Raw genomic sequence first — 26350 nt, 5'->3', positions numbered from 1 at the left:
GCATTTGCCTTCTTAACAGTGAAGTTACCTCGAGAGCTGCTGCAGTAACAGTTACACTCTGGCTGTGCAGGAAGGGTCTGATGAGCTATCGGATATGAGAGGATGTTATTTAAAAGCATTGGATTAGAATAGTTCTGGAAAGAGTATTTGACCATCTGCTTGGGAAAAATCTGACCAGTTTCCCCATTTTGTTTTCCCTCTGGCCTCGAGTACTCTCCATCCAGGCAATTGTCTGATCAACTTGTGGTCAACAGGGTTCTTCTTGCACAAGACGGAGCAACCTTTTACACTCATCCTCAATAAACCCATTTTATAAGAACAGAGAACACTACAGCACTGTACAGGCCCTTTGGCCCTCAAAGTTGTGCTGACCCATATATTCCTTTAAAAAAGTACTAAACCCTCCCTACCCTATTACCATCCACTTTTCCTCTGTCCATGAGCCTAAGAGTCTCTTAAATGCCCCTAACATTTCAGCTGCCACCAACATCCTTGGCAAGGTATTCCAGGCACCACAACACTCTGCATAAAAAAAAACTACCTCTGGTGTCCCCCCAAAACTTCTCTCCCTTCACTTTGTACATAGGTCCTCTGGTGTTTGCTATTCCTGCCCTGGAAAACAGGCACTGGCTGTCCACCCTATCGATGCTTCTCATAATCTTGTAGACCTCAATTAAGCCTCCTCTCATCCTTCTACGCTCCAAAGAGAAAAGACTCAGCCCTGCTAACCTTGCCTTATAAGACTTGTTTTTCAATCCAGGTAAATCTATTCTGCACCAGAACTGAACACAATACTCTTAAGTGTAGTCTCACCAGAGATTTGTAGAGTTGGAATAAGACCTCTCTACTCTTGAACTCAATCCCTCTATTTATGAAGTCCAGCATCCCATAGGCCTTCTTAACTATCCTATCAAACTGTGCGACGACCTTGAGGGATGTATGTATTTGAACCCCAAGATCCCTCTGTTCATTCATTCTCTGAAATAACCAACCATCAAACCTGTACTCAGCCTTCTGGTTTGTTCTTCCAAAATGCCTCACCTCACACTTAACTGGATTGAATTCAATCTGTCACTTTTCCGCCCATCTCTCCATCCTGTCTACATCCTCTTGTAACCTTTGACAACCTTCATCTACATTCACAACTCCTTCAACCATTGTGTCATCCAGAAACTTACTGACCCATCTTTCCACCTCTTCATCCTGGTCATTTATAAAAATCACAAAGAACAGATCATTGCGGCACTCCACTAGTCACCGACCTCCAGGCAAAATATTTTCCTTCCACTATTACCCTCTGCTTTCTTCCTGCAAGCCAATTTTTTATCCACACAGCCAAGGTTCCACTGACCCATTCCTCATGGCTTTCTGGATGAGTCACTAATGGGGGAACGTCGAATGCCTTGCTAAAATCCACGTAGACCACATACATCTACCACCCTACCTTCATCGCTTTCTTTTGTTATCTCCTCCAAAAACTCAATTAGGCTCATGAGGCAAGACTTTCCCTTCACTAAGACATGTTGACTATCCTTGAGCAGACTGCACTTCTCCAAATGCTCAGAGATCCTATCCTTAAGAATCCTCTCCAATAGTTTGCACACCACTGACGTAAGACTCACTGGTCTACGATTCCCAGGATTCTTCCTATTACCTTTCTTAAACAAGGGAACTATATTTGCTATTTTCCAATCCTCCGGCACCTCCCCTGCAGCCAAAGAGGACTCAAAGATCATAGCTTCTGCCCTTCTCTCACTTCCCACAGCAACCTGGAGTATATCACATCCAGCCCCATTGATATTTTTAAGAAGATCCAACGCTTCCTCTTCCTTAATCTCCACATTTTCCAGCACACAAACCTGTTGTATTCCAACTTCACCCTGATAGAGATCCTTTTCTATTGTGAATACTGAAGCAAAGAATTTATCTAGGACCTCCTCAACCTGATCCACCTCCAACCTGTTACCTCCTTTATCCTTTAGCGGCCCCACCTTCATTCTCAACATCCTTCTCTTCACATCTTCACATATGCATAGAATGCCTTGTGATTCTTTTTAATCCTACATGCCAAGGCCTCCTCATGCCCCCTTCAAGCTCTCCAAAGTTCTTTCTTAAGCTCTTACCTGGCTACCTTATACTTCTCATGAGCCCTTCCTGTTTCATATATCTAGCTTACTTACTTCTTTCGACTTGTTGCCTTACCTGTTTTGTCAGCTACGGTTCCTTTTTCCAAACATCTTTTCCTTGTCCCATTCAGACAAACCTATCCTGAACCCAGCACATGTGGTTCTTGAATTTGCTCCTTATCATTTCTGAGCATTCATCCTTGAAGAATTGTTACCAATATACTCTTGCTAGCTCCTTCCTCACCCCATCATAATTAGCCCTTCCCCAAATAAGCACTTTCTCAGTTTGTCTGTTTTTTATCCTTTTCCATAGGTATCCTGAAGCTAAGGGAGCTGTGGTCACTCTCACCAAAATGCAAAATGCTCCCCCACTGAAAAGACCACCTCCTGACCAGGTTCATTACCCTGAACTAGATCCAGTGTGGCCTTTCCTCTTATCGGCTGGCCCACAAAATGAGTCAGGAATCATTCTTGAACACATCTGACAAATTCAGTCCCATCTATCCCTCTTGCAGTCAGGAGGTGCCAGTCAATATTTGGGAAATTGAAATCACTCATAACTACAACCTTGTATATCCTGCACCATTCCAAAATCTGCCTGCTTATCTGCTATACGTGTCTGGAGGACTATTTGGAGGCCTAAAGGTTGCACCGTTCCTATTTCTGACTTCCACCCACACCATCTCTGTAGACACCCTCTATGTACCCTCCTCCCTTTCTATAGCCATGATACTATCCCTTACCAGTAATGCTACCCACTCCCACCCTATTCCTTTTAAAACACCAAAACTCTAGTATCTGCATCAGCCAATCCTGCCCTTCCTCCAACTAAGTTTCTGTATCGGCCATATAATTTCTGAGCTCCATTTACTGATCCGTGCACTGTCTACCTATTCCCCTTCCTTTTCCTAATTGTCACCCAGTTACCCGTCTCTTGACCTTTAGGGTTGGCTGCCTGCCTGAAGCTCCTCTCTATCATTACCTCTGCCTCCCGAATGATCTGGATTTCATGGCAACCTGGATCTTCACACATTTCCATCAACTCCCTCAGATTCTCTCACTCACTTGCACCCCAGTGGCAATTTGTGGTGGATATTTAGCCTACCATCATCCACATCTTCAGGATGTGGGTGGAAACTGGAGCACTGAGAGGTAACAGGGAACATATGCAAATTCCACACAACCAGCACCACAGGGGAGAATCGAACCCATGCTGCTGGAGCTCGACCAGATGCCTACTGTGTGTGCTGAAGGTTGGTACAGCCAATGCAGTAGCTCAACGGGGACTGGTCACGTGTTATGGTCCTCTGTCTACTGCACACTGAGAGACAGGAAGCTTCTTGGGAATCACTCATATTGGAAAAATTGATGTGAATTGATAAAATGTGAATGGATTCGAATGCTCTATATTTGTAAATTTAATGAACAGGCTTTGCAATTGACCAAGTGATAGAAAAATTATATAGATTTTCACAGAGCTCCTGCCAATTTCAAGCTGAGGAAGCAATGTTAAAATGTCAACTGAGAGTTTCTCTTAAACCCTCAGAAGAAGCTGTATAGACTGGATCTACATGCTCCAGCATGAAGAAGGCTGTGCGGTGACCTCATCGAGGTACTTCAAACTGTAAGGAGGGGGCCCGAGATAAAATAAACGTTCAATCTTTTTCCCCCAGGGCAAAGGATTTTAGAATGAGAGGACGTAGGTTTAAGGTGAGAGGGATGAGATTTAAGAGGTAACTAATTACAGTGGCAAATCTGGAAGCAGGTAAAATAATGACATTCAAAAGACATTTGGATACATATGTGGATAAGAGGGGCTTCAAGGAATATGAGCTAAATGTAGGCAAATGGGACTAACCCAAAACGCCTATTTGGCCAGCGCAGATGAGTTGGGCTGAAAGTGACAAATGAAATGCAATGTCAGAAAGTGTACTTTGGTAGAAGAAATAAATGGGAAGACAAAAGAAAATTGAAAATTCTCAGAATCCTCATGCAGGATAGCCTGAAGGTAAACTTGCAGGTTGAGCCAGGGTGAAGAAGGGAAATGCAATGGTGGCATTCATTTCAAGAGGAATAGAATAGAAGAGCAGGGGTGTGATGTTGAGGCTTTATAAGGCACTTGTGACACCTCACCTGGGGTATTGTGAGCAGTTTTAGGCTTTTCATTTAAGAAAGGAATTTGCATCATCCAGGGAAACCCACGCGGACACAGGAAGATCGTTCAAATTCTATACAGAAGTGCCAGATTTGATCACGGATCGCTGGCACTGTAGCAAAATTGTCAGCCTCAATGTGGTGGGCCTCAGGGCCCATTTCCATGTTGTACAACTCTACGTTCAATATATGTAATTTACAAAATGAGGTTTTGGCATTGCCAGCTATGACTTGGTTCTGCAGCATATCAAATTAAGATAAATAGTCCATGAAGACCGAGACTAATGTGCATAACATTCCATCATCCACAATTTTATTAAACAATGGGGGTGAAGGATACCAGAGACATGTTGGTATGTGAAGTTAAGGCTATAGTCAGATTAATCATGAGGGTATCAAATTATAGAACTGGCCTGAACAGATGACCCCTGTCCCTCATTTGTTTTGTTTGTTGGGTCATATTTCGGAAAGGCCATCTTCCCTCAGTTGGGAACAGCTTTATTCTCTCCTATGCAAAACGTTTATTTCTCATGTGCCCAAACTTAGATCAGCAGCATCAAACAAAAGGCGTCGAGTGATTTACGTCATTGTCACATGTTCGTTGTGCACAGGGACGTCACATTTCTCAAAGTCAAAGTTACGCTCAGCTAAAATCTTCACAGCTCCGTTCAAAAGCACCGTGCATAAAATGTGAGCTTTGTGCTGAATTTCTGGATTGTAAAGCTGTAAATATAATTTTATTTTAAATTTAAGAAATCCTATCCCATCTGAAGTAGAATTATTCCCCTCTAGGTTGGATTTTGAGGATTAATTTCAATGAGAATTTGTAGAATTAAGCAAGAAAGTAGGCAGATTGAGTCAGCATGCCTTCTCTGATATCCCTTTTACTTTTAAAGAAGACCAACTGCTCTATGATAAAGGGTAAATGGAATAGAGTGCATTTAAAATTGTTGATTTTTTAAACTGAAGACCATTGACCTTATAGCCTCACCAACCCACCATCAAATTCCACCCTAACTGAAAATTTGGCCTTGGAAGCAAAGGTTTCAGGAAGAGAAGTGCAATGTGCACTGACAGATAGACGAATGTGTGCACACACACACATGCGCACTATACTCACTTTCTGGGAAGCTTTAATTTCTTCACTTTCTCTTCTGCCTGGTCATCAGCAATGCCAACATGGCACCCCAAAGCCATAAGGGTTCTGCAAAATAAGCTTACAAGAATAAGTAACACCTTAGCCAGCACCATTTGCATGACATTATGTGCCAATAATGGAACAGGATCTACAGATCAACCAATCACTTCCAGTGTTTATGCTCCACATCTGTTCCTCTCCATCAACATCCTTTCTTCCTGAAGCACCTATCTTTCAGTGTGCGCTTGAATTCACCTCAACTGCTCCTGTCACCAATCACTTCATGGAGACACGAGTCCACTTATGATCGTTCGAGAAGAAAATTTGCCACCCTTAGCTATTCAGCCCAGTAGTAACACCAGATCTACAGAAATATGCTCATCCTTAACTGTCCACTTAAATAGTCTGGCCAACTACTAAGTGTGACGGGAAAATTAGAAATGAGCAGCATATGCTGGTCTTGCCAGCAGCGTCCATTCTCTGATGTGCTCAGATTGCACAAATAAAAAGTCAAGTAAAATATAAAAACATGCAGTAGCTGCTGGGGGCAATTGCTCTTTTATTTGGTGTTATAAACATTTATCTGTCCTTATCTCATGATTCTGTTTCAATCATGTTATTTGTTGAGAGATTTTTCAAATGCATTTGTGAAGTTGTTATTAAGCCTCAATCTCTATGTGTTTCTAATCAGACTGTAAAATGTAATTTCCCGTGGATTATTTCTCCTGCTTTTTCTTGACTGGACGAAAATCATAGGACAGCGAGCACACACGCAGTGGTTCAAGTTCACGGTTATTGTCACACGTACCAAGATGTAGTGACAAGTTGTTTTGCCCACAGTCGAGCGAGAAATCTCATTTAGAGCACAAGAAGCATTCAGTACAGAAGTGCAGAGTTTCAGAGATTAAATAGTTCAGAGCAAAGGCAACAGAATTTTACTCGTGTAAGGTTCATTCAGGAGTCAGCTAACAGCAGAATTTTTAAAAACTCAGCTTGAACCTACTCTCAACTAGCCATACTTACGTTCATCAGTCTATGGTTATGGAGTTGATTCCACAATGCAATCTTCTTCTTCTTCTTTGGCTTGGCTTCGTGGATGAAGATTTATGGAGGGGTAATGTCCACGTCAGCTGCAGGTTCGTTTGTGGCTGACAAGTCTGATGCGGGACAGGCAGACACGGTTGCAGGGGTTGCAAGGGAAAATTGGTTGGTTGGGGTTGGGTGTTGGGTTTTTCCTCCTTTGTCTTTTGTCAGTGAGGTGGGCTCTGCGGTCTTCTTCAAAGGAGGTTGCTGCCCGCCGAACTGTGAGGCACCAAGATGTACGGTTTGAGGCGATATCAGTCCACTGGCGGTGGTCAATGTGGCAGGCACCAAGAGATTTCTTTAGGCAGTCCTTGTACTGTATTGTATGCAATATTCCTCTTGCAAACTAACGGTAGCAGGCAACACGTGGATAAGACGTGTTATTTAAGTATTTCCTCTTCTCCTTTAATGTTTGGAAATTGCTTCTGTCGAAATGGAGCAGTATTTTCATTCCTCTCACTTAATTACAGGGGATTGATTGCTCTCAGGTGCTTTTTAGTCCTTCTGTCACAACACACGTTAATTTTCAATACCTACAGTGCTGTGAAACAAGTTTGATTTTGAGTATTATAAGCAAGTGGCACATGTTAATGAGCTACAGTTATTTCACCAGGCACTGGTTTCATTACTTAAACCAGAGCAATGCCTCAGGAACAGACCAGTCACATTGAGGATGAGCCAAAGATTTGGGAGGAACTGACAGGCCAAAAAACCAAGCAATCTGAGCACATCAGCAGGCAGAACTCATTTGGGATGTTTTATTTAAAATGACTGCTTCCTTTTACATTAAGGTACAGACATAAATCATTTGACCTTCCATTCATTGATAGTCTTCAACAGCAAAAGCAGAGCACTGATGATGGTTCTCTGCCTTCCTTTGCCTGCTAAGTACTGAAAAATGGTCAACTTTCATGTGACAAATGAAAAGAGCAGATGCTGCAAATCTAAAACAAAAAACAGGTGAGGCAGTCTGTATAGAGAGAGGTACAGTTAAGATTCAGGTCGGTAGCCTTTCATCAAAACTGGGGAAGTGAGAAAACTAGTGTGCCTTAAGTTACAGAGAAGGGAAGTGTAAGGTAAAACATCATGAGATGGGAATGTGTAAGGAGTTACCCTGTGCAGGGCTGTAACAAGAAGGGGAGGTGTCCTTGTACTCCTGTTAGGTAAAACATCATGAGATGGGAATGTGTAAGGAGTTACCCTGTGCAGGGCTGTAACAAGATGTGAATGCATCCTTGTACTTACAGATAAGAGAGACATTGATGGATTGAGAGGCAGGAAGCTAGCAGGGAAAGGATAGCAACAGTTTTAGTCATTGGACAAGTAATGATATGATGATGTTCTAAGCACGTATCCAAGGGTATAAAAAATCATCATTTTGCTGATAACGGCAGAATGCATTCTCCGACTAACATTGTTAGTTGCAAGTGTTACAATCCGGTAATAAAGAACAAAGAACCCTGATTTCGACTCAGTCTGGTGTTTGTCTCACTCATTCATGAACAAAGCAGACCTAACAATTTGGTGACCCCGACGTGATGGGTGAGTGAACACTGGACGACGGTTTCTGTTTTTTCTGACAATCATCTCAGCCGGCTGATAAAAAGGTCCAGAGAAGCCTGTTTTAACAAAATTCTCTTTTTTTTTAAAATCTTTATGATTGTCAGTAAGAACTGGAGATCGGACAAATTAGACGACCACAATTGAAGGTCGCATGCCAGGATTGTAACACGTAAGTGATTACAGACAAGATAAAAGTCCTTAAGGTGTTTGAATGACATTTATTAAGTGCTTCGCAAGAAACTACTAGAGTTTAAAAGTCTTTATTGTGTCGTTGCAAAGTCCAATAGAGTGAGAAGGTGGTCTATAAACAATTGAGGACCTGAGTTTTCTGCCCTAAACTGGTTATTAAGAGGAGAAATCTCCCACGTGAAGGTTGGGCTTTGAAAGAAAACAAAGGTTCAGGCTTATTGGCCTCAATTGTATCTGAGAGACTGACTTATAAATGTCCGGTAGGTATGATAATGTCTGTACACTTGAGAAGTTAAGAATTTATTTCCCCAATTCGCCGTGGTGGAATACCACAGCAGACACTAGAGACCTTGAGACAACAAAAAAAGTACTCAGGGACGCCTGCCTGGTGAACAAGAACGACGACAGAAGGCTGCGACAGCTGTGTCCGGATCAGGTAGGAGATATTAATGAAAAAGTTGACAAACTCCTAAGAGACACCCGGTTTATTCAAAATACTTTTGATAAGTTAAATGAGGGTATTCCCAACATCACCAAGGAGATAAAGTTACGTAAATTCATAGATTGGTACAGGGAAACAGGACAAAAGTATAGCCCAAATATTTGGTTTTCTAGTTGTAATTTAACTTTCAGACCCCTCTGGGAAAACAGAGAGTGGAAAACGAGCAATCAGAGTATACAGGACAGTCTGAAGTCAATTGGAGGACAAGACTTAGAGACTGTTCCTTTAAAAGATATTAGTCATCCAGCTTGCAAGGAGACATTTTTAAAAGCAATTTTCATTGACATAGATCCCCTAAACGGACAAGAACCTAAATTAAAACAGGCATTAGAAAGCGGTCCCGCAGCTATGGCTGTACAGTTGCCTGCTAAGACTTTTGACCAAGTTATTAAGGAAATTAATCAGGAATTAGAGGAGCGAAATACCAGTAATGCGGCATTGGAAAAACAAAAAATGCTCCGAAAATGTGTAGACCGCTGGAGGAAGAGGGGTTGGTTACCCGGGGGCACTGAGATGTTCCTGACAGGTGAGGGAAACAAAATTTTAAAGCGTAGTGTCTTAGATAAGCTGGAAGAAACAAAACACAGAAGGGAAAGGAAAAGTGCCTGTTTCCAGTTTCCAGCCACGAAGTGTCCGGGTTTGCTCTCTCCCTCCCTCCTTTCACCCTCCCCCCTCTCTCTTCTCTCCCCCTCTCTCTTCTCCCCCCCCCTCCTCTCTCACCCACTCCCCCTCCCAATCCCAATCTGTGGCGGTGCTGCCCTGAAATCCCCAGGTTGGGCAGGGCAGAGAAATACAATTTGATTTTAATTTTGTGCCCACAATTCCAGCTCCGCATCAAATGGGATCCTGTTTTATCCTCTCTCCCTCCCTCTTTCCCGCACCCCCACCATTGCGGGATCAGGGCAGACATTGTGGGCTGACGTGTAGCTCACTCGAGGTGGGAGGGAAGGAAGGAGTGATAGTTCCCAGTGGTGGGAGACCCAATCTGATCCAGACCAGTGATCACAGGATGAGAACCTTTTAAAACCTTTGAAACGAAAGTGTTAATCTGAAGACTTTTCTCCCAGTGGGGCCAGTGCAAGGCATTTTCTCTCTCTATCTCTTGTGCTCTGTGTATCTGCCTCTCTATCTCTTTCTCTCACTATGCTCTCTCTCTCTCTCTCTCTCTCTCTCTCTCTCTCTCTCTCTCATAGTCTCTGGATGTATGTGATGTCATGTATGTACTCTGACAATAAATCATTTATAAGTGAGTCTTATACAATTATACAAACGGGACATAGAAAGGAAAATCTTTAATCGCGAGTCAGCAAAAAAGAGGGTGAGAGACAAGGAGATTCAGTACCGCGATGTCCTAGCTCTATTTGAAGAATTTGGTCTCCCTGGTAACCCACCTGTTACTGCCCCTGTAGAAATAGCTTGTAGACTCCCGCCCTATACATATGTGGAGTCAAAAGGTGCCCCTGGCACCCCAGATGGGATCCTGGAGTCACGTCCCTTATATCCAGATATTGAGACACTGGGGTGTGACAAGAACCTCGGGAATAGGGACACATCAGACGAGGTACAGGCCCCTTTAATAAAAATAGAAGGGGGAGTAATAGATGTAGAGACCCCTCTGGAGTCCAAGAAAATAGAAAAGGAGTTAGAGATACAGAAATGGAACATGAAAAAGGTTCAGGATAACATTAAAAACTTAAACAGAGATATTAATGTGCTGGGGCAGATCAGTGAGGATCAAAAAGAATTAATGGTAGGTGTATTGAAGGAAGTGGAAAAGATAACTACAACACTGTCAGGAGAAATTAAAGCTGAAGGAATGGTAATAGGAGTAAAGGACGAAAAGTGTAGTACAGATGAGGAAACGAGATACGATCCACCATGGGAGGAAAGTAAAAGGAAAAGACTCGGGAGGGAGAAAAATAGACATGCCTACCTGGACATGGTTAGGACAAAAGAGAAAGATGTGAAACAACTAAACTATGGCCGAAAAGATTATCTTAGAGATGAACGTGACCAATATACCTTTGACCCTGAGACATTGGAAGCTGATAGGGACAGTGACAGTGACGAAGAAGAGTCAGAACAAGGTGGGATAAATAAATGCATGCCAAGAGTAAAGAAGGAGCAGAAATCCCCAAAATTGAGATATCAATGCCCATTACTGATCACGGGACGGGGAACTCAAAAATATGTACCCTGGTCACGAATGGACTTAGAGAGTTTAATGAAAAAACTACCTCCGTTGAGTAATGGGGCTAGTCCATGGATTTCTTGTTTTGAGCGAGAAACCTGCCAAGAACAATTAGCACTCGCAGATGTCAGAACTATCATGATAAAATTAAAGGCAGAAGGGGCCCTGAAGCAAATAGAGAGAATTGTAAGAAGCAGTAAATTGGGGGATGAAATAGAATTTAACCCACTTCGGAATAAATTTTGGGAAGCACTTAGAGAAACATTTCCTACACCCTATAGTTTGGATGCCTTGGTAACCCTTCAACTAAAGGAAGGAGAGACTGCACACGAGTATTTCACTCGAGCATGGGACTTATGGGAAACAGGGACTGGAGAAAGACCCGACCACAGCCCCTTAGGAAGGGCTCACTTTCGTAATGGGATAATAAACGGACTACCTGCTACGGTTCAAGCAAAATTAAGGGACATTGTGGGATTAGAGACAATGTCAGAGGATTTGTGGAAAAGACACCTGACACATGCAATCAAACGACATCGTCAATCAGAGCATGCTAAGTCAGAAAGTGTGTCCCAGAAGGAGGTGGACAAGACAACCGATAAATTGGTGAGAGCCATAGAACATATAGGGGTTAAATTAGCGGACCAACAGATAGTCCCACAGGTCATGGGGCCAGTGATAAATCCGGGACCCCAAGTAAGAAATGGTTGGGAAAGACAGCTAGGTACAATGTATAGAGGGGAACATGCAGTATGCTGGTACTGCCAAAATCCTGGACACTACCAGCGGAACTGTCCGGAGGCTGGGAGAGCAAGGGGAAAAAGATTACCCTCTATTAGAGGCTATCGGGGAAGAGGAGGAAACTTAAGAGGACAAGCAAGGGGTAGGGGTGGACACATTGATGGGCCCCAGAGAATCGGGAGGTGGCAGAGTGATCAACAAGTCCAGGCACCTCAGTGTAATGACTATATTGAGGAAGGTGCTGAATTTGATTATTGAAGGTGCCCTGGAGAATCAAAAATCACGCCTCCCTGGGAGCCACCAAAAATGTGGGGGGCGGTAAATGGAGAAAAAATTGAATTTATGGTTGACACAGGGGCAGCAGTTACGACAGTGATTAAAAAACCCCCAGGGAGCACATTTTCGGGCAAAACATTATCTACAATAGGATTCTCCGGGATAAGGGAAACACAGCCCTATACAGATAACATCGACATGACATTTGGACGACAAAGGGTTAAAACGCCTGTCCTGGTTGTGCCAAGTTGCCCCATTAATTTATTAGCAAGGGACATTCTTACCAAACTAGGAATAACCATACAATGTTCTGAGAAGGGCCTTCGGTTAACATACCCAGGGGATACAATAAGAAGGGGAGGACAGTTTATAGTAATGACCCCATCTAACGCTTCAGAAGACTCTGTGGAGGTTAGTATTTTCTGGAGTCGGCTACTGTATGATGAACCAGGCCCAGGGCTGATTAAACAGTTTTTTGAGTGGAGGGCCAGTATTCCTCGGTATGGGGATTACCATTATCCACTAGATCCTATGCATGTTACATTAAACTACACCATCCACCCGGACCAGGAATATGAGGAGAGGTGGGACTCTCTAAAAGAAGGGAAGACAGAAACGATACATTGTCCATTTATCTTTGTAGGTAAGGAGGGAATAGCTGCTATGGTTGTCATGACAGAAGAACAAATGGAGTGGTTCTGCTTAGGAGTAGAAAGTGTGCCTCATGTGACCTTGGGTATTGCCAAAGATCATCACGCTCGACAGCTGGGTCCGATGTTAAAGGAAGCGATAGGGTGTGAATACAGGCAGACAGAAATCCCGGGATATTCCACCTCGGAGGGAGGAAAATTTGTCAGACTGAATATTGAAGCATGGGACCAGGTTGTGAATGAGAAAGTAGAAAGAGACCGAGCCATAGAAGTAGAAAATATTGATCACAGAGACTCAGACAAATATCTTTCTAATCTGAGTCCACATATATGGACAACGGGGCCCTATGATGTGGGAGTAATAAAAGGAGAGGTATTTCTAGAATTGGCCAACCCCGGACAGAAACCAATATGGAGAAAACAATACCGCTTGTCGCCCAGTCAGGAGGAGGGTATTAAAGGAACGATAGAAGGGTTAATGGAGTCAGGGGTTTTAAGGGCGGCACCTGACAGTATGTGGAACACGCCCATCATGCCTGTTCCCAAACCGGGTAGAAAAGACTGGAGGATGGTACACGACCTCCGGGAGATTAACTTGGCTACCAAGACCATCGGGAGACCAGTCCCAGACCCATATGTAGCACTTAGGGCTCTGAGTCCGGAGCACGAATACTATACTGTCATTGATCTGGCAAACGCATTCTTCTGCTTGAAATTAGCTGAGGAATGCCAAGACTGGTTCACTTTCACTTACCAAGCACATCGGTACACATACACTAGATTACCTCAGGGTTATAAGGACAGTCCAGGACTGTTCAATCAGGCCCTTAGCGAAATCCTAATGAAATTAAAGCTCCCGGAAGATGTTACACTGATTCAGTATGTAGACGACCTACTATTAGCAGGGAAAACGCCACATGAGTGCCTGACAGGGACAGCAGTTTTACTCAAGGGGTTAAGCGAGGCTGGATTTAAAGTAAAAAGGTCGAAATGTCAGATCAGAAGGAGGGTGGTAACTTTCCTAGGAAGACTCGTGGGTAAAAACGGTACGGCCATGTCTGAGGCACATAGAGAAAAGATACTAGGGTATCGAAAACCTACTACAGTACAAGACATGCTGGCATTCTTGGGGTTTTGCGGGTATAGTCGAACATATGTCCCAGGATATGTGTGTCTGACCCAAAGTCTGAGGGAAATGGTCACAGAGATAGGTCACCGGAGGCTTAAAGAACCAGTCAGGTGGAATGTAGAACGTGAAGCGGTTTTTCTGCGTGTCAAACAAGAACTGGGAAGAACGATCAGCCTGGCTAATCCAGATTACAGTAAAGAATTCTACTTGGACGTGGCTGAAACTGAGAGCATTGTTAGCTCAGTACTGTATCAGAGAGATAGAGGAAGAAGGAAAGTACTAAATTACTATAGTTGCAGACTGGATAATGTAGAGAGAGGAAAAGCCCCATGTCTCCGTTACCTCGCAGCAGTAGCTAGAACGATACAAAAAACCGCGCATATTGTTCTCTGTCATCCCCTAGTTGTTAATACAGACCACAGTGTCTCAGCCCTTTTAATGTCTAATGCTTTCAGCTTTTCGGCCAACAGATCCATTAAGATGGAGGACGCCCTTAAGGGTCCTCACATCACCTTCAGGTCACCCAGGGACAACTATTCCAACATGGCTAGAGGATTGAACTCGGGGTTTATGGAGACGCATGACTGTGTAGCAAGAGTCAAGGTAGATTCCAAGCTGAGGGAAAAGCTATTTGAGGAACCCATGGAGGAGGTGGACTGGGAGTTATTTACAGATGGAAGTTGCCATAAAAATTATGAGGGTAATGTGGCGGGTTATGCAGTGGTAGGATGGGAGGATGAGGCACCCTATCTAGTAGAGTCCTCTATCATTCCCCAACCGGCATCAGCTCAGTTAGCAGAAGTGATAGGGCTCATACGAGGATTGGAGCTTAGCGAAGGTAAAACAGTTAATATTTATACTGACTCTGCATATGCTTGGAGTGCAGTACATATTGAAGCACCAGGCTGGCTAAGAAGGGATTTTCGGACTGCTGCCGGACAAAACGTCCGTCATGATCTGGTTTTACGGAGACTGGTCAGGGCGGTCATGCTTCCCCGGGCTCTGAGCCTAATTAAGGTGGCGGGCCATTCCCCAGATAACACAAAGAAAGGGAAGTGGAACTGGATCATTATATGCAGATGCTGGGTAATATGGTTGCTTTAGTTTCACAACAGGTGGCGAATGCTAGTAAGGAGAACCCGGACACCGAAGGAGTTCCAGTAAAGGAGGGAGACCTGGTGTATATCCGTAAACCAGGTAAAGTACATTGGACTGCATTTAGGTGGTCTGGACCATACACTGTTACCGCCGTAACAGATAGGTCGGTAAGAATTGACAAACCAGGGGATCATAATTGGCATCATTTTGCCTACTGTTCCAAGGCAAAACAGCACGTAGCCAGCCTTGATAGAGTTGATGAGACTCATGCAGACGATACCGGGGGCCCTATGGGCAGTACTACTAATGGGATGCCAGATAAGTCAGCAGAATAGCTCGGATTCCTGCGGGGCCAAAGTTATTCTAAAGGTAGACAAAGACAGGGATAACACCTTCCAGTTCGATCTATGCAGTATAATAGCGTGTGGTAAGAATGAGGCGTCCTGGAGAGGATATGATATTTACATGTGTGCCTTTAAAATAGGATATCCTAAATGGGGTCTACATGTCTGTCCGTCTTGGGGTGAGGTTTGGTGGTGGACAGGACCCGACACTAGATGGATAAGAAAACCCCTTAACAAAGGGTCCAGCAAACCTTATTATAATTTTTTCACTAAAATCTCCCTGATACGTGGTGCTGTGACCTATTCAATGAAAGGAGAGAATCCCCTGATTTTGACAGTAAAGGCGGGGCTGCGCAACCCGTGGAATATGAAGGGATGGAGCTCTAAGACATGCGAGGGGGGCACAGGGAGAGAACATGGTGTCGGAGACCTCTTCTATCTAATGATTGGAGTGTCTATTAATGGAAAAGATCCTTGGGGAGTGGTGAGGTTCGACTTACAAACATACACAAAGGACATAATTAAACCCACTTCGAAAGAGGGGGAAGTGAGAAAATTCGACAGTACGAAGATGTCCAGGGGAGAGAAGATAGCAATTGAGACAGGTATTGATGAGTCAAACTCCTGGATAGATCAGATGGGTAAATATGCGGACCAAGCAGGGTATGGGAACTGCTGGGTCTGTGCCCGAGGAAGGCCATTATTACGGATGAGCAGATCAATTTTTGAGGAGACAGATGCTATGGACTGCGCCTTGAACCTAATGTCAGAATCCAACCCACTGAATAGGTGTCTGATATGGGAACAGACGTTTCCCATAGCTCCGGCTAATGTAGCTCCCCCTGTCTTTAGATCCACAGGCATAACTAATGTTACTTGTTTTGCCAACAACAACACAGCAGCGCACGTTTTCCATGTGGGTTGGCTGCCCAGCGACTCGTGCAGGACTCATGTTGATCTCTCACATAGCAGTAGTGCAACCCGCTTGACCCAGGCTAGGGTGGATATTTGGTGGTTTTGTGGAGGAAGAGTGCTGTACAACTGGCTCCCCGCTAACTGGGATGGTCGGTGTGCTCTAGTAACCCTTAATGCGCCAGTGCTGATTGTCAAAAGGCAGGAGGGAGACGAGGATTCCCTAGAATTGCGCCACACAGAGAGTTGGCTGTGGAGAAAAAGGAGGAGTGTTGGACTCTTGGGGCCGGGAGGAAGGAACCCTGATGGGGTATGGATTGATGCCATTGGCCAAGCCCGGAATATTCCGGACGAATTTAAATTAGCCGATGAGATTGCAGCTGGGTTTGAAAGTTTTCCTGTTTTTAGTGCAATTTTTCCCATCACTGTAAATAAGAATGTTAATAGGATCAACCTTATTCACTATAATGTCCAGCGCCTTGCAAATTTGACCAGGGACGTTGTTGAGGCAATACATCAACAACTGTCAGAAACTTCCCTTATGACACTTCAGAATAGGATAGCGATTGATATGGTCCTGGCAGAGAAAGGTGGAGTGTGTGCTATGTTTGGAGATCTATGCTGCACTTCTATCTCTAATAACACAGGGCCAGATGGATCACTCACTAAGGGGTTAACGAAACTTAGGGCATTGGCGAAAGAATTAAAAGCCCAGTCTGGAGTCTCCAATCCTTTTTTATCCTGGTTACAGGGAAGTGTTTGGGAGATGGAGCACATTGTTAGGACAACTTTTGCTGGGTTTGTTCATTTCTGTCTCAATTTTTATCACTTGTGGCTGTTGTTGTATTCCATGCAACCTAAATATTATAACCTTGATTGTAGAACAAATATTATAACATTGATTGTAACACAAACATTATTAATCAGATTGTAGAACAAGTATTATGAATTAGATTGTAGACCATATGTTAACTTGGGAATTTACTAATGTACGGGGGGTTAGCTAGCTTTTTGCTTGGGGGCAAATGGGATGAAACTTGTAAACGGGCAATGGGATCGGGGTGACGGATGGGGGGTGTACGCAAAGGAGGGTTGGGGGAGCCCTCGCCCACCAGCCGAACTACCCTGTGAACAGAACCCGTATAGAGCTTGGCAATAATAGGCGAACTAATGTAACGCGGTGGTAGCATAGTCAGGGCGAGATTGTCCTCTAAAGAGGACAAAGGAGGGATTGTAAGGTAAAACATCATGAGATGGGAATGTGTAAGGAGTTACCCTGTGCAGGGCTGTAACAAGAAGGGGAGGTGTCCTTGTACTCCTGTTAGGTAAAACATCATGAGATGGGAATGTGTAAGGAGTTACCCTGTGCAGGGCTGTAACAAGATGTGAATGCATCCTTGTACTTACAAGATAAGAGAGACATTGATGGATTGAGAGGCAGGAAGCTAGCAGGGAAAGGATAGCAACAGTTTTAGTCATTGGACAAGTAATGATATGATGATGTTCTAAGCACGTATCCAAGGGTATAAAAAATCATCATTTTGCTGATAACGGCAGAATGCATTCTCCGACTAACATTGTTAGTTGCAAGTGTTACAATCCGGTAATAAAGAACAAAGAACCCTGATTTCGACTCAGTCTGGTGTTTGTCTCACTCATTCATGAACAAAGCAGACCTAACAGAAGAGAAGAAGTGGCTGGGTGCAGTCCAAGTTTGGACAGATGATACCACTGATTTCAGCAGAGGGAAATGAATGGTTGTTAATCAAAGCTAATCTGTCTGGGTTGGTGTAAAAAGAAGATGAACCAGTGAGAGTACTCACGAGGAAAAATCTTGCTCAAACTCTGAGATGCAGTACACAGATATCGAAACGTACTGGGGTGTAGGTTAATTGGGTGTAAATTGGGCAGCAGGGATTTGTGGGCCAAAATGTAAGAAAAGGCTGGAAATAATGAGCATCTATGGAGACAAAAAAAAGTTATCATTACAAGTAGGTGGCTAAACCTTAGAAATGGCCAGTGTGCCAGACTAATTCCTGAGATAATGGGCCAGTTTCATGAGGAGGATTCAAGTTCACTAAAATTTAGAAGAGATGCAATCTCACAGAAATGGACAAAATTCTGATGGGGTTTGGAAGTGAATGGAAGAAGAATGCTTCCTCAGCTGGAGTTGTCTCGAACCAGAATTCACAGCCGCAGGATAGGGTACAAAATCAATAAGAGCCGAGTGAAGAAATTTCTTCTGCTCAGGGTAATAAACCTGCGCAATTCTCTCCCACAGAAGGCTGAGGACACCAACCATAGAACACAAATTAAGTGGAAGAAAGAATGTTGAAGGCACAAAAATGATTATGGGAAGAGAAGTGAAATATGGGTAGGAGGATAAACCAAGATTGGGTCAAATGGTGGTCTAGACTCAAAGAGCTGAATGACCCATTTATGCTCCTATTTTCCTTGGCCTATGGCACCCACCAAAAGGAGAGGCGGGTTAATGTTTTTTTAATTTAAATCTAAATTTTAAATTTAGACATATAGCCCAGTTACAGGCCATTTTGTCCCATGAGCCCATGCCACCCAATTTATATCCAAATTAACCTTCACCCACGGTACGTTTTGACCGGTGGGAGAAAACCAGAGCCCCTGTGGAAAACCCACATAGACATGGGGAGAACGTACAAATTCCTTACAGACAGCATGGGATTTGAACCCCGGTCCTGATTGCTGGCGCTGTAAAGGTGTTGCTCTAACCGCTTCGCCAACCATACGGCCCTAACAAATTCTGCCCTATCCAATCCCAATTCCTCAGCTCTATATTGCCTCAGTTTAAATCATCTATTATATGAAATTATTTAGTCCTGAACGCATGGACAGAAAATGAGGGCTGTTTCTTGAGCTGACATAGTCCTTAAATGGAACAGTGTTGGAGGCCAACATAGGGAGATCAAAGCGGGAACGGCATGGACAAATAAGTGGCAAGAAACAGGAAGCTCAGAATCACTCATATAGAGGGGTGGGGGGGTGTTCAGTTTTTGGTTTCTCCATTGTAGATAAATCCACACTGTGGCACCAAACGCAATATAAAATACTAAAGAGAGTGGAAGTGAACTATATTCCCACAGGCAGAGAGGTAAAGGTAAAAGTTCTATTATTGTCAGGTAATATTAAATTTAGGATGTAATGTACATGATATTCTTTAACTTTGTCAACCGTAAGGAAGACAGAGTGTCACTACTTTATCAAGCAACCCTCACAGAAATGAGCATTTATGCTCCAAGGAACAAACTCACATCCCTGGTTTACAAGAGCAGTGCTCTAACCACTGAGCTATCGGAGTGAGAATGCTGAGCAACCAAATGAACTGCTCACAGTAACCATCCAAGACTCTTGTTTACACAAAACAATATTTACTTATTTGCATGTATGAATACTTGTGTTATGTACCTAGACCAGCAGCAATAGAAATTCACCAAGACAATGGTATCTTCAAAATAATATTTTTATTAATAGTTATCAATAATAATATAAAATCTTACTTAACCTCTCTACGTGCAAATGGGTGATGGGGGGGGGGGGGGCAGGACCCAAAACCATTACAGTTTAGGTACAATTGTAAAAAGAATCAATTTTTAAAATTCAGTCAGTTTTGTGATGAAACTCGGATTCTTTCAATTGTTTACTCAAAAGTAATTATGGAGTAGGTGTGAGGCCTCAGACTTCTCAAAACTCACAAAATTCTTGTTGAGTTGCTTTCAGAGAATTGTTTCTTTATACGAATGATTACCCCCCTCTTGCATGGAGATTACAGTATCTGTGATCTCTTCCATGATGATTTTACAAACTCAGGCGTGAGTATGATAAAGTAACCATCACAATGGTTATGTTCCAGAAGCAAGGATGATCTTGCATTCTTTGACCCAAAATTGGGTATTTAAATTGCCACCACAGCACTGCTTTCTCTCTTGAATAAGACAAGCAACAAAGTGGCCATCCTTTCCGAAGCCACTGTAATTCTGTGTTCTTCCCTTGACAAAGAACACAATGCAAACAGTACCTCTCTGATCAAAGGCTATGGCATTTTTGACCCCAGAAGAATCTTGGTGCAATATTTAAAATGTAGCTCTTTGGAGTATCAAAATCATATGACATCAAACCACTTCAAATTTATCAGTTAAAAGCAAATGACTGTTTACTGTTTTTTTTTCAGCTTCAATTCCAAAAACATGCATAAATAAGCAAGTGGTCTCTTGTTTGACCAAATGTCCTGGATGAGAAAACATCAATGACTTTACTTTTCAATGAACCATTCAATTCTAATTTTTATGGTTGCTTTCGGCTTTCACTGAACGCTGAATTTGCAGACAAACAGCTGCCATCTCAAAGGGTTCTCTGTGTGTAATAGTCTGTGGTGCCTGTTTCCAAACCCACAAAATAACTTTAATAGATACATATATATATATATATATATATATATATTAAACACCTAAAGATTAATATTAGCACAAATCCGTCAGAACATGTCCTGCATACTTATTGTTTGTCTGCAATAAGAATTGGGGTTAGGGTTAGGGTTAATAAGAATTAGGGTTAGGGTTAGGTATGTCTGGTTGTAGGTCTTCCTTTTTATCCCTCAAGGACAGGATAATTCTGTTTCATCAGGTTGTCATCAATGGAGTGAATGCTGGTGCCCATGATGGCACTGGCTGAGTTCACAACTGTCTGTAGTCTTTTCCTGTCCTGTGCATTGGCATCTCCATACCAGATGAAGATGCAACTAGTCAGAATGCTCTCCGCAATACGCCTGTAGAAATTTGAAAAAGTCTTCAGTTACATACCAAACCTCCTCAAACTCCTCATTGTATAGCCGCTGGCAAGTCTACTTCTTAATTGCATTGACATGATGGCCCCAGGAATCTGAGGTTCCTTGCCCTTTCCGTTGCTGACCCCTCGATAAGGACTGGTTTGTGTTCTTCTGATTTCCCCCTCCTTAAGTCCACAATCAGATCCTTAGTTTTGTTAACACTGACTGCAAGGTTGTTGTTGTGACACCACTCAATCAGCTAAACTATCTCACTCCTTTATGCTTCTCATTGCCATCTGTGATTCTGCTAACAAATGTGGTGTCATTGACAAATTTGTAGATGCCATTTGAATTGTGCTTAAGCCACACAGTCATGACTGGAGAGTGGGTAGAGTGTGAGATAAGCAGAGGGGTGCACCTGTGTTGATTGTCAATGAGGAGGAGACGTCGTTTCCGATTTGTACTGTCCATGGACTTCCGATAAAGAAGATAAGGATCCAGTTTCAGAGGGAGGTTTTGAAGCTTGCTGACCAGACCTGAAGAGATGATTATGTTGAAAACTGAACTCTAATCAATGAAAAGTAGCCTGATGTATGTATGTTATTGTTTAGGTGATCCAGAGCTGAGTGGAGAGGCATTAAGATTACATCTGTTGCAGAGTTTTTGTGGTGGTAGGCAAATTGGAATGGGTCCAGACCTCTTCTGAGGTATGTGTTAATTCTGGCCATGACTAACCTCTAAAAGGATTTTATCACAGTAGATGTGAGATCTTCTGGGCGATAGTCATTAAGGCAGCTCCCTCTGCTCTTCCTTGGCACCGGTATAATCAATGCCATTTTGAAGCAGGTGGGAACCTCCAACTGCAGCAATGAAAGATTGAAAATGTCCAAGAACACTCCAGCTAATTGGCTTGCACCTATTCTCAGTACCTTGCTCGTACACCATCAGAGGCCTGACACCTTGCAAAGATTCACCCACTTAAATGACTTTAGCCTCAGAGACAGATATTACAGAGTCGCCAGCTTCCACAGAGATTCTCATCTGTACCGTGAATTCTCCTTTTCAAAGAGCCCAAGAGATGTTCAGATCATCAGGAAGTAAAGCCTCACAGCCATTTATTATGTTAAGCTTTGCCTCTAGGTTGTAATGGCCTGCAATCCTTACCATAGTTAGAGTATCTGACTCAGTTTCCAGCTTCCTTCAGGATTTCCTCTTTGTAGGTGGTACTTAGACTTCTGGTCATTTAGTTTGGCTTGTCATTTAATTACATTTATGTCATGTTTTGAGAGTCTAAATTGTGTTTAGTCTAAAGCATCTTGTGTTTTACCCTAATGATACACGAATCTCCAAGAGGGTTATCTCATTCTTTTTTAAAACTGCTGCTCATTATCATGGCCACAGCTTTAAGACATGACCTTAAGCTTCAAATATGTATTGATTCCCCTGACCTCAGATAAAAATCTTGGCCTCATTTTGTCGTGGTCATCTAGGGAGCTGCAATGCCCGCCCAGATAGTTTGGGTTTGTAGGGCACTGGGTTGAGTCAGCTGTGCCAGTGTGTTTAGGCAGCCTGTCACCACCCACATGTTTCTCCAACCCATTGCTATTCTCTGAGATGGCTCTCTTGTCCAGTGTCTAGTCTTTCATGTTTGTTGATTTTGTGCTTTGTGTATTTTTTGATTAATTGATGTCAAGCACTTTTGAGCAACATTCCGTGGTGTTTAAAATATGCTATTTAAATAAAAAATTTAATTCAATTCAAAAGAGCTGGATCACTGGTCCTGAACACCTTTGACCTCGCCCTTTACAGGTTAAGAATATTTTGACTCATCCACTGGTTTGGGTACTCCTGTGGTGTACGCATGGGTACACACTCATTCATGCACTCATCTTGTCAAAGCCGATGGCAAATTAGAAGATGGGTCCTTGAATATGGTCCAGTTCACCAATTAAAAGCAGTCCTGCATGCACTCTTCTGCCTTCCTCAACTGTACTTTCACTGTCTTTACCACAGTCCCAACTTGTTCATCAGGAGTAGAAGTACAGAGAGGTGATCAGATTTTCCGAAGAGCGAGGATGGAATCACTTGGTAGGGATTCTTGATGGTGGTGTTGCAGTGGTCAAGTGAATAGGCTCCCATGGACATGCAGGTAGTATGTTGGCAATACAGGGCCTAACATCTTATCCCGGATCGTTAGGACCGGACACCTGCCATTGATCAGAATCTTCCAGATTTCAGAATCATCGGTCCCTTTAAGCAAATACCTCGCTCCAAGCCCTTGACGTCTCCCTTCTGTCCCCTGAGCCATCCGACCCTCTCACCCCCACAGTCCATCGCCCCCCCCCCCACCAACTTCCCTCGGCCATACATCCGTCACCCCCCCCCACCGCCCTAGGCCGGGCTGAGTGTGGGGTGGGCGAGAGGAGTGGGGGGGATTGAGTTGTAGTCTGACGTGCGTAATACAGGAGGCTCTTGACCAGCGGGTTAGTCAGGTGGAGGTTGAAGACGATGGGATGGCCCAAGACTTCAGTCAAAAAGACACCCAGCATCAGCTGCTCGGAGCCAGTGGCCAAGCAGGGCAGAAGGCCGGACTCCAAGTGCAGGAGTGGGCTGCTGAGGTGGTGGTGCCAGCTTTCAGACACTCTCCCAGTTTGTTGGGGCAGCCCTCAGGCACAGCCCAGCACCCTCAGGCACACCCTAGCAGTGCAACACCATCTGACAACTCCCCCACCCTTCCCCATCTAACTCCCGATGAGGCAGCAGGGGTGCAGTGCTGCCGAGCCCAGAGTTTATGGAGTAACGCACCGGATCATGGCGATGGCTCAATAGGGCTATCAATGGCAATCTTCCTTATCTATAATCTCCCAGGCAGCCTCAACTGCTCTGGCATATGTGGATAAGGAAGACGGCCATTACTCCCTCATTGAGCCAGCCATTACCTGCTTCTCTCCCACAAGGTTCTGGTGGCCGAGAGTCACCTTTCCACTGAAGGTAAGAGAGGGTCCCCACGGGGTCAAGGACAGGGACTCGAGTGTGCGTTGGTGGGGGGGGGGATCTCCTTCTGAAAAAGGAGAATTTATTACAGGAAATTAACATTACTTGTGTGTAATGCTCTCTACCAAAAAAAAGAGTGCATGTTTTTCAAGGTTGTCAGTGTTCGGAATCCCGGATAAAAGGTAATTTGTTAGTGACCTTTTCAGGTTAGCCTGGTTCAAGTCCGCTACAATGATCGGGAAGGTATCTTGATGCGCTGTCTCATGGCCATTATGTACACTGTGATCAGGATTGATAAGGGTGGAACTCCCTCAGAAGATAGAGTGGATGCCATTCAATCGGCAGATGCTCCAGGTCAGGGGAGCAGCGCTGGGACATAACCATCACATTTGTGCGCCATGATGAACTGATGTTGAACTAGTGTCTGGTCAGTGTGGTGGAGGGTGAAGCCCTCAGGCTGTAGCGTTGCGTCTGGAATGCCTTCGTTCGGCCATATCCCAGTGAAGCACTTCATACAGCAATCCTTCTGCCGCTATAATCTGGCATAATTTTCTGAGGATTGCCATTTGCTTCCCAAGTTTCTCCAGCACTTTTGTGTATTGCAGGAGAAGTATGAGTGGACTGTTTGTCTTCTTGTGCTTGCTCTGCTATTTCTTTTGATAAAAGAGCTTCTAGCTGATCTCCTAACTCACTAGCCCCATATCCATCCATTCCTTTCATGTAAAAATTAACCTTGTGTCTAAAATGTGCTCAGCCACTGAATTTCCATCACCCCCTTGGGTGTAGAGATTTATAATAATTCCGGAGCTCTGCTTGGTAACTCATTGCCTTCTCCATAAGTGGAATGCGCAGAAACCTGTGTCGGTGGTGAAACGTTGCAAAACAGTTGCACTGATTTTTCTATTCATCGGTTGACCTTCTCTGATTTTCAAGAAGGTATCGGCAGATCTAATGAGCAAAGATAAACTTCGCAGTTTGACAAAAGGGATTAAATGTTTGAAAAACAAATGCATTTGCTTGCACCAGGAATATTGGCAACACACGAAGAAAGAGATTAAAGAAAAGAACAAACTCACTTGAGGGTTTCAAGAGACATCTGCAAATTATAATTTCGTTCCTGTTCCGGCAACTTGGAGAATTCAACCAGGCAAGGGTGCTGGCGTTTATTATCATCTCGAATCTGTAATGAACACATCCAATGAATTGCCAGCGAGAACTCTATGTTTTCTGTAGCCATAATATAATTGGAATCTAACACAATTTGGATGAAATAACCCAAAACAGTATTCACTGAAGTGATTTAATTAATATATTTGTTTTGAGCCAAAATAACAATATGGAACATGGACTAGTACAAGGGAAGAGCAGGCCCTTCAACTCATGATGTCTGTGCCAAACGCAACTTAAAATATAGCACAATGCTATAACAGTGCAAGTAATCCCGGTTCAAATCAGCGCAGCCTGTAAGGAGTTTGTACATTCTCCCTGTGATCTGCACGAGTTTTCTCTGAGTGCACCAGTCCCTCTCACCCTCCAAAAATGTATGAGGTTGGATATAATTGAGCAATGGACTGGAAGGGATTTAGTTTAGGTTACACTTCACAGAGCAACACTTCACAAAAGACATCTCATTTAAAATGCAAGAGCTTTGCTGAGTGAGACATTGTGTCACCAGTGACTTTGCAGAGACAATGAAACTGCTTTGGAAAGGACTTCAAAAAGGTGCAAATGGAACATAATGTTGATCATGTCCAGGCTCAAATACTGATAAGATCTTCAGAAAATTCAGTTTGAAGCCTTGGTAGGGGTTTTTAGTTTACAAGCAGAGGAAGGAAAAAACAAACAAGTGATTCTCTTCTGGAGAGTGGGAGAAGAAGTCAGTTCTACAGTAGCAGTTGAGGCTGCAAAATGGCAAGCAGGCAGGCATGTTGAAAAACCCCATTTTGAAGACGGTTTGTGAGTTCTGAGTTCAGCCTGTTCAAAACCCTTGTAGTCCTTACAAGAGGAAATAGCTGGCTAGAGTGTTTCTCCTGAAAAAAGAGGAACTCTGTGGTGACCTGGAAGAAGAGGTAATCATTTGGAAAACCCATGATGGGGCAAGTTTCTTCGGGAAGACACTGAAGAGATTGATTGGGGGAAATCAGTTGGTGCGCGTCCAACGAGCAACAAATAACTCTCTGACACCAACAAGAACCTTCCTGAGCAGTAACCATTTAATTTTAAGTACCTGAGCCTGGTGACGATTCATAAATGTTAAATTCTGTGCACAGCATGAGAATTGCCTGATACCGATAAACTTGGAGGAGTGAAAGGTGAATGATTGGACAGTGAAACATAGAACTTTCCTTAACATATACACATTACATACACGTGCACTTAGAATTAGAAGGGGGTTAAGTTAATAGTAATAAGTTCAAGACTAATCCTGTTATGTTTAAAGAAAAATAAAAGCAACTTTTGTT

At 43.4% G+C, this 26350-nt stretch overlaps 1 protein-coding gene across 1 annotated transcript in view; it reads right to left on the bottom strand.

The window, feature by feature from the left end:
• ryr2a (ryanodine receptor 2a (cardiac)) overlaps nucleotides 1-26350 on the bottom strand; it is a 612110-nt gene that overhangs the window by 437307 nt on the left and 148453 nt on the right. Inside the window, exons 23-24 of the mRNA XM_069936123.1 lie at nucleotides 24965-25068; nucleotides 5401-5484 (exon numbers count right to left, since the gene is read on the bottom strand). Coding sequence (XP_069792224.1) covers nucleotides 5401-5484; nucleotides 24965-25068 — 188 coding nt within the window. The remainder of the gene's footprint in view (nucleotides 1-5400; nucleotides 5485-24964; nucleotides 25069-26350) is intronic.

Source organism: Narcine bancroftii, chromosome 4 (assembly GCF_036971445.1).
Source record: "Narcine bancroftii isolate sNarBan1 chromosome 4, sNarBan1.hap1, whole genome shotgun sequence".
NCBI lineage: Eukaryota > Metazoa > Chordata > Chondrichthyes > Torpediniformes > Narcinidae > Narcine > Narcine bancroftii.
The sequence above is the reverse complement of the archived record's forward strand: the minus strand, read 5'-3'. Positions and strand labels throughout refer to the sequence as shown.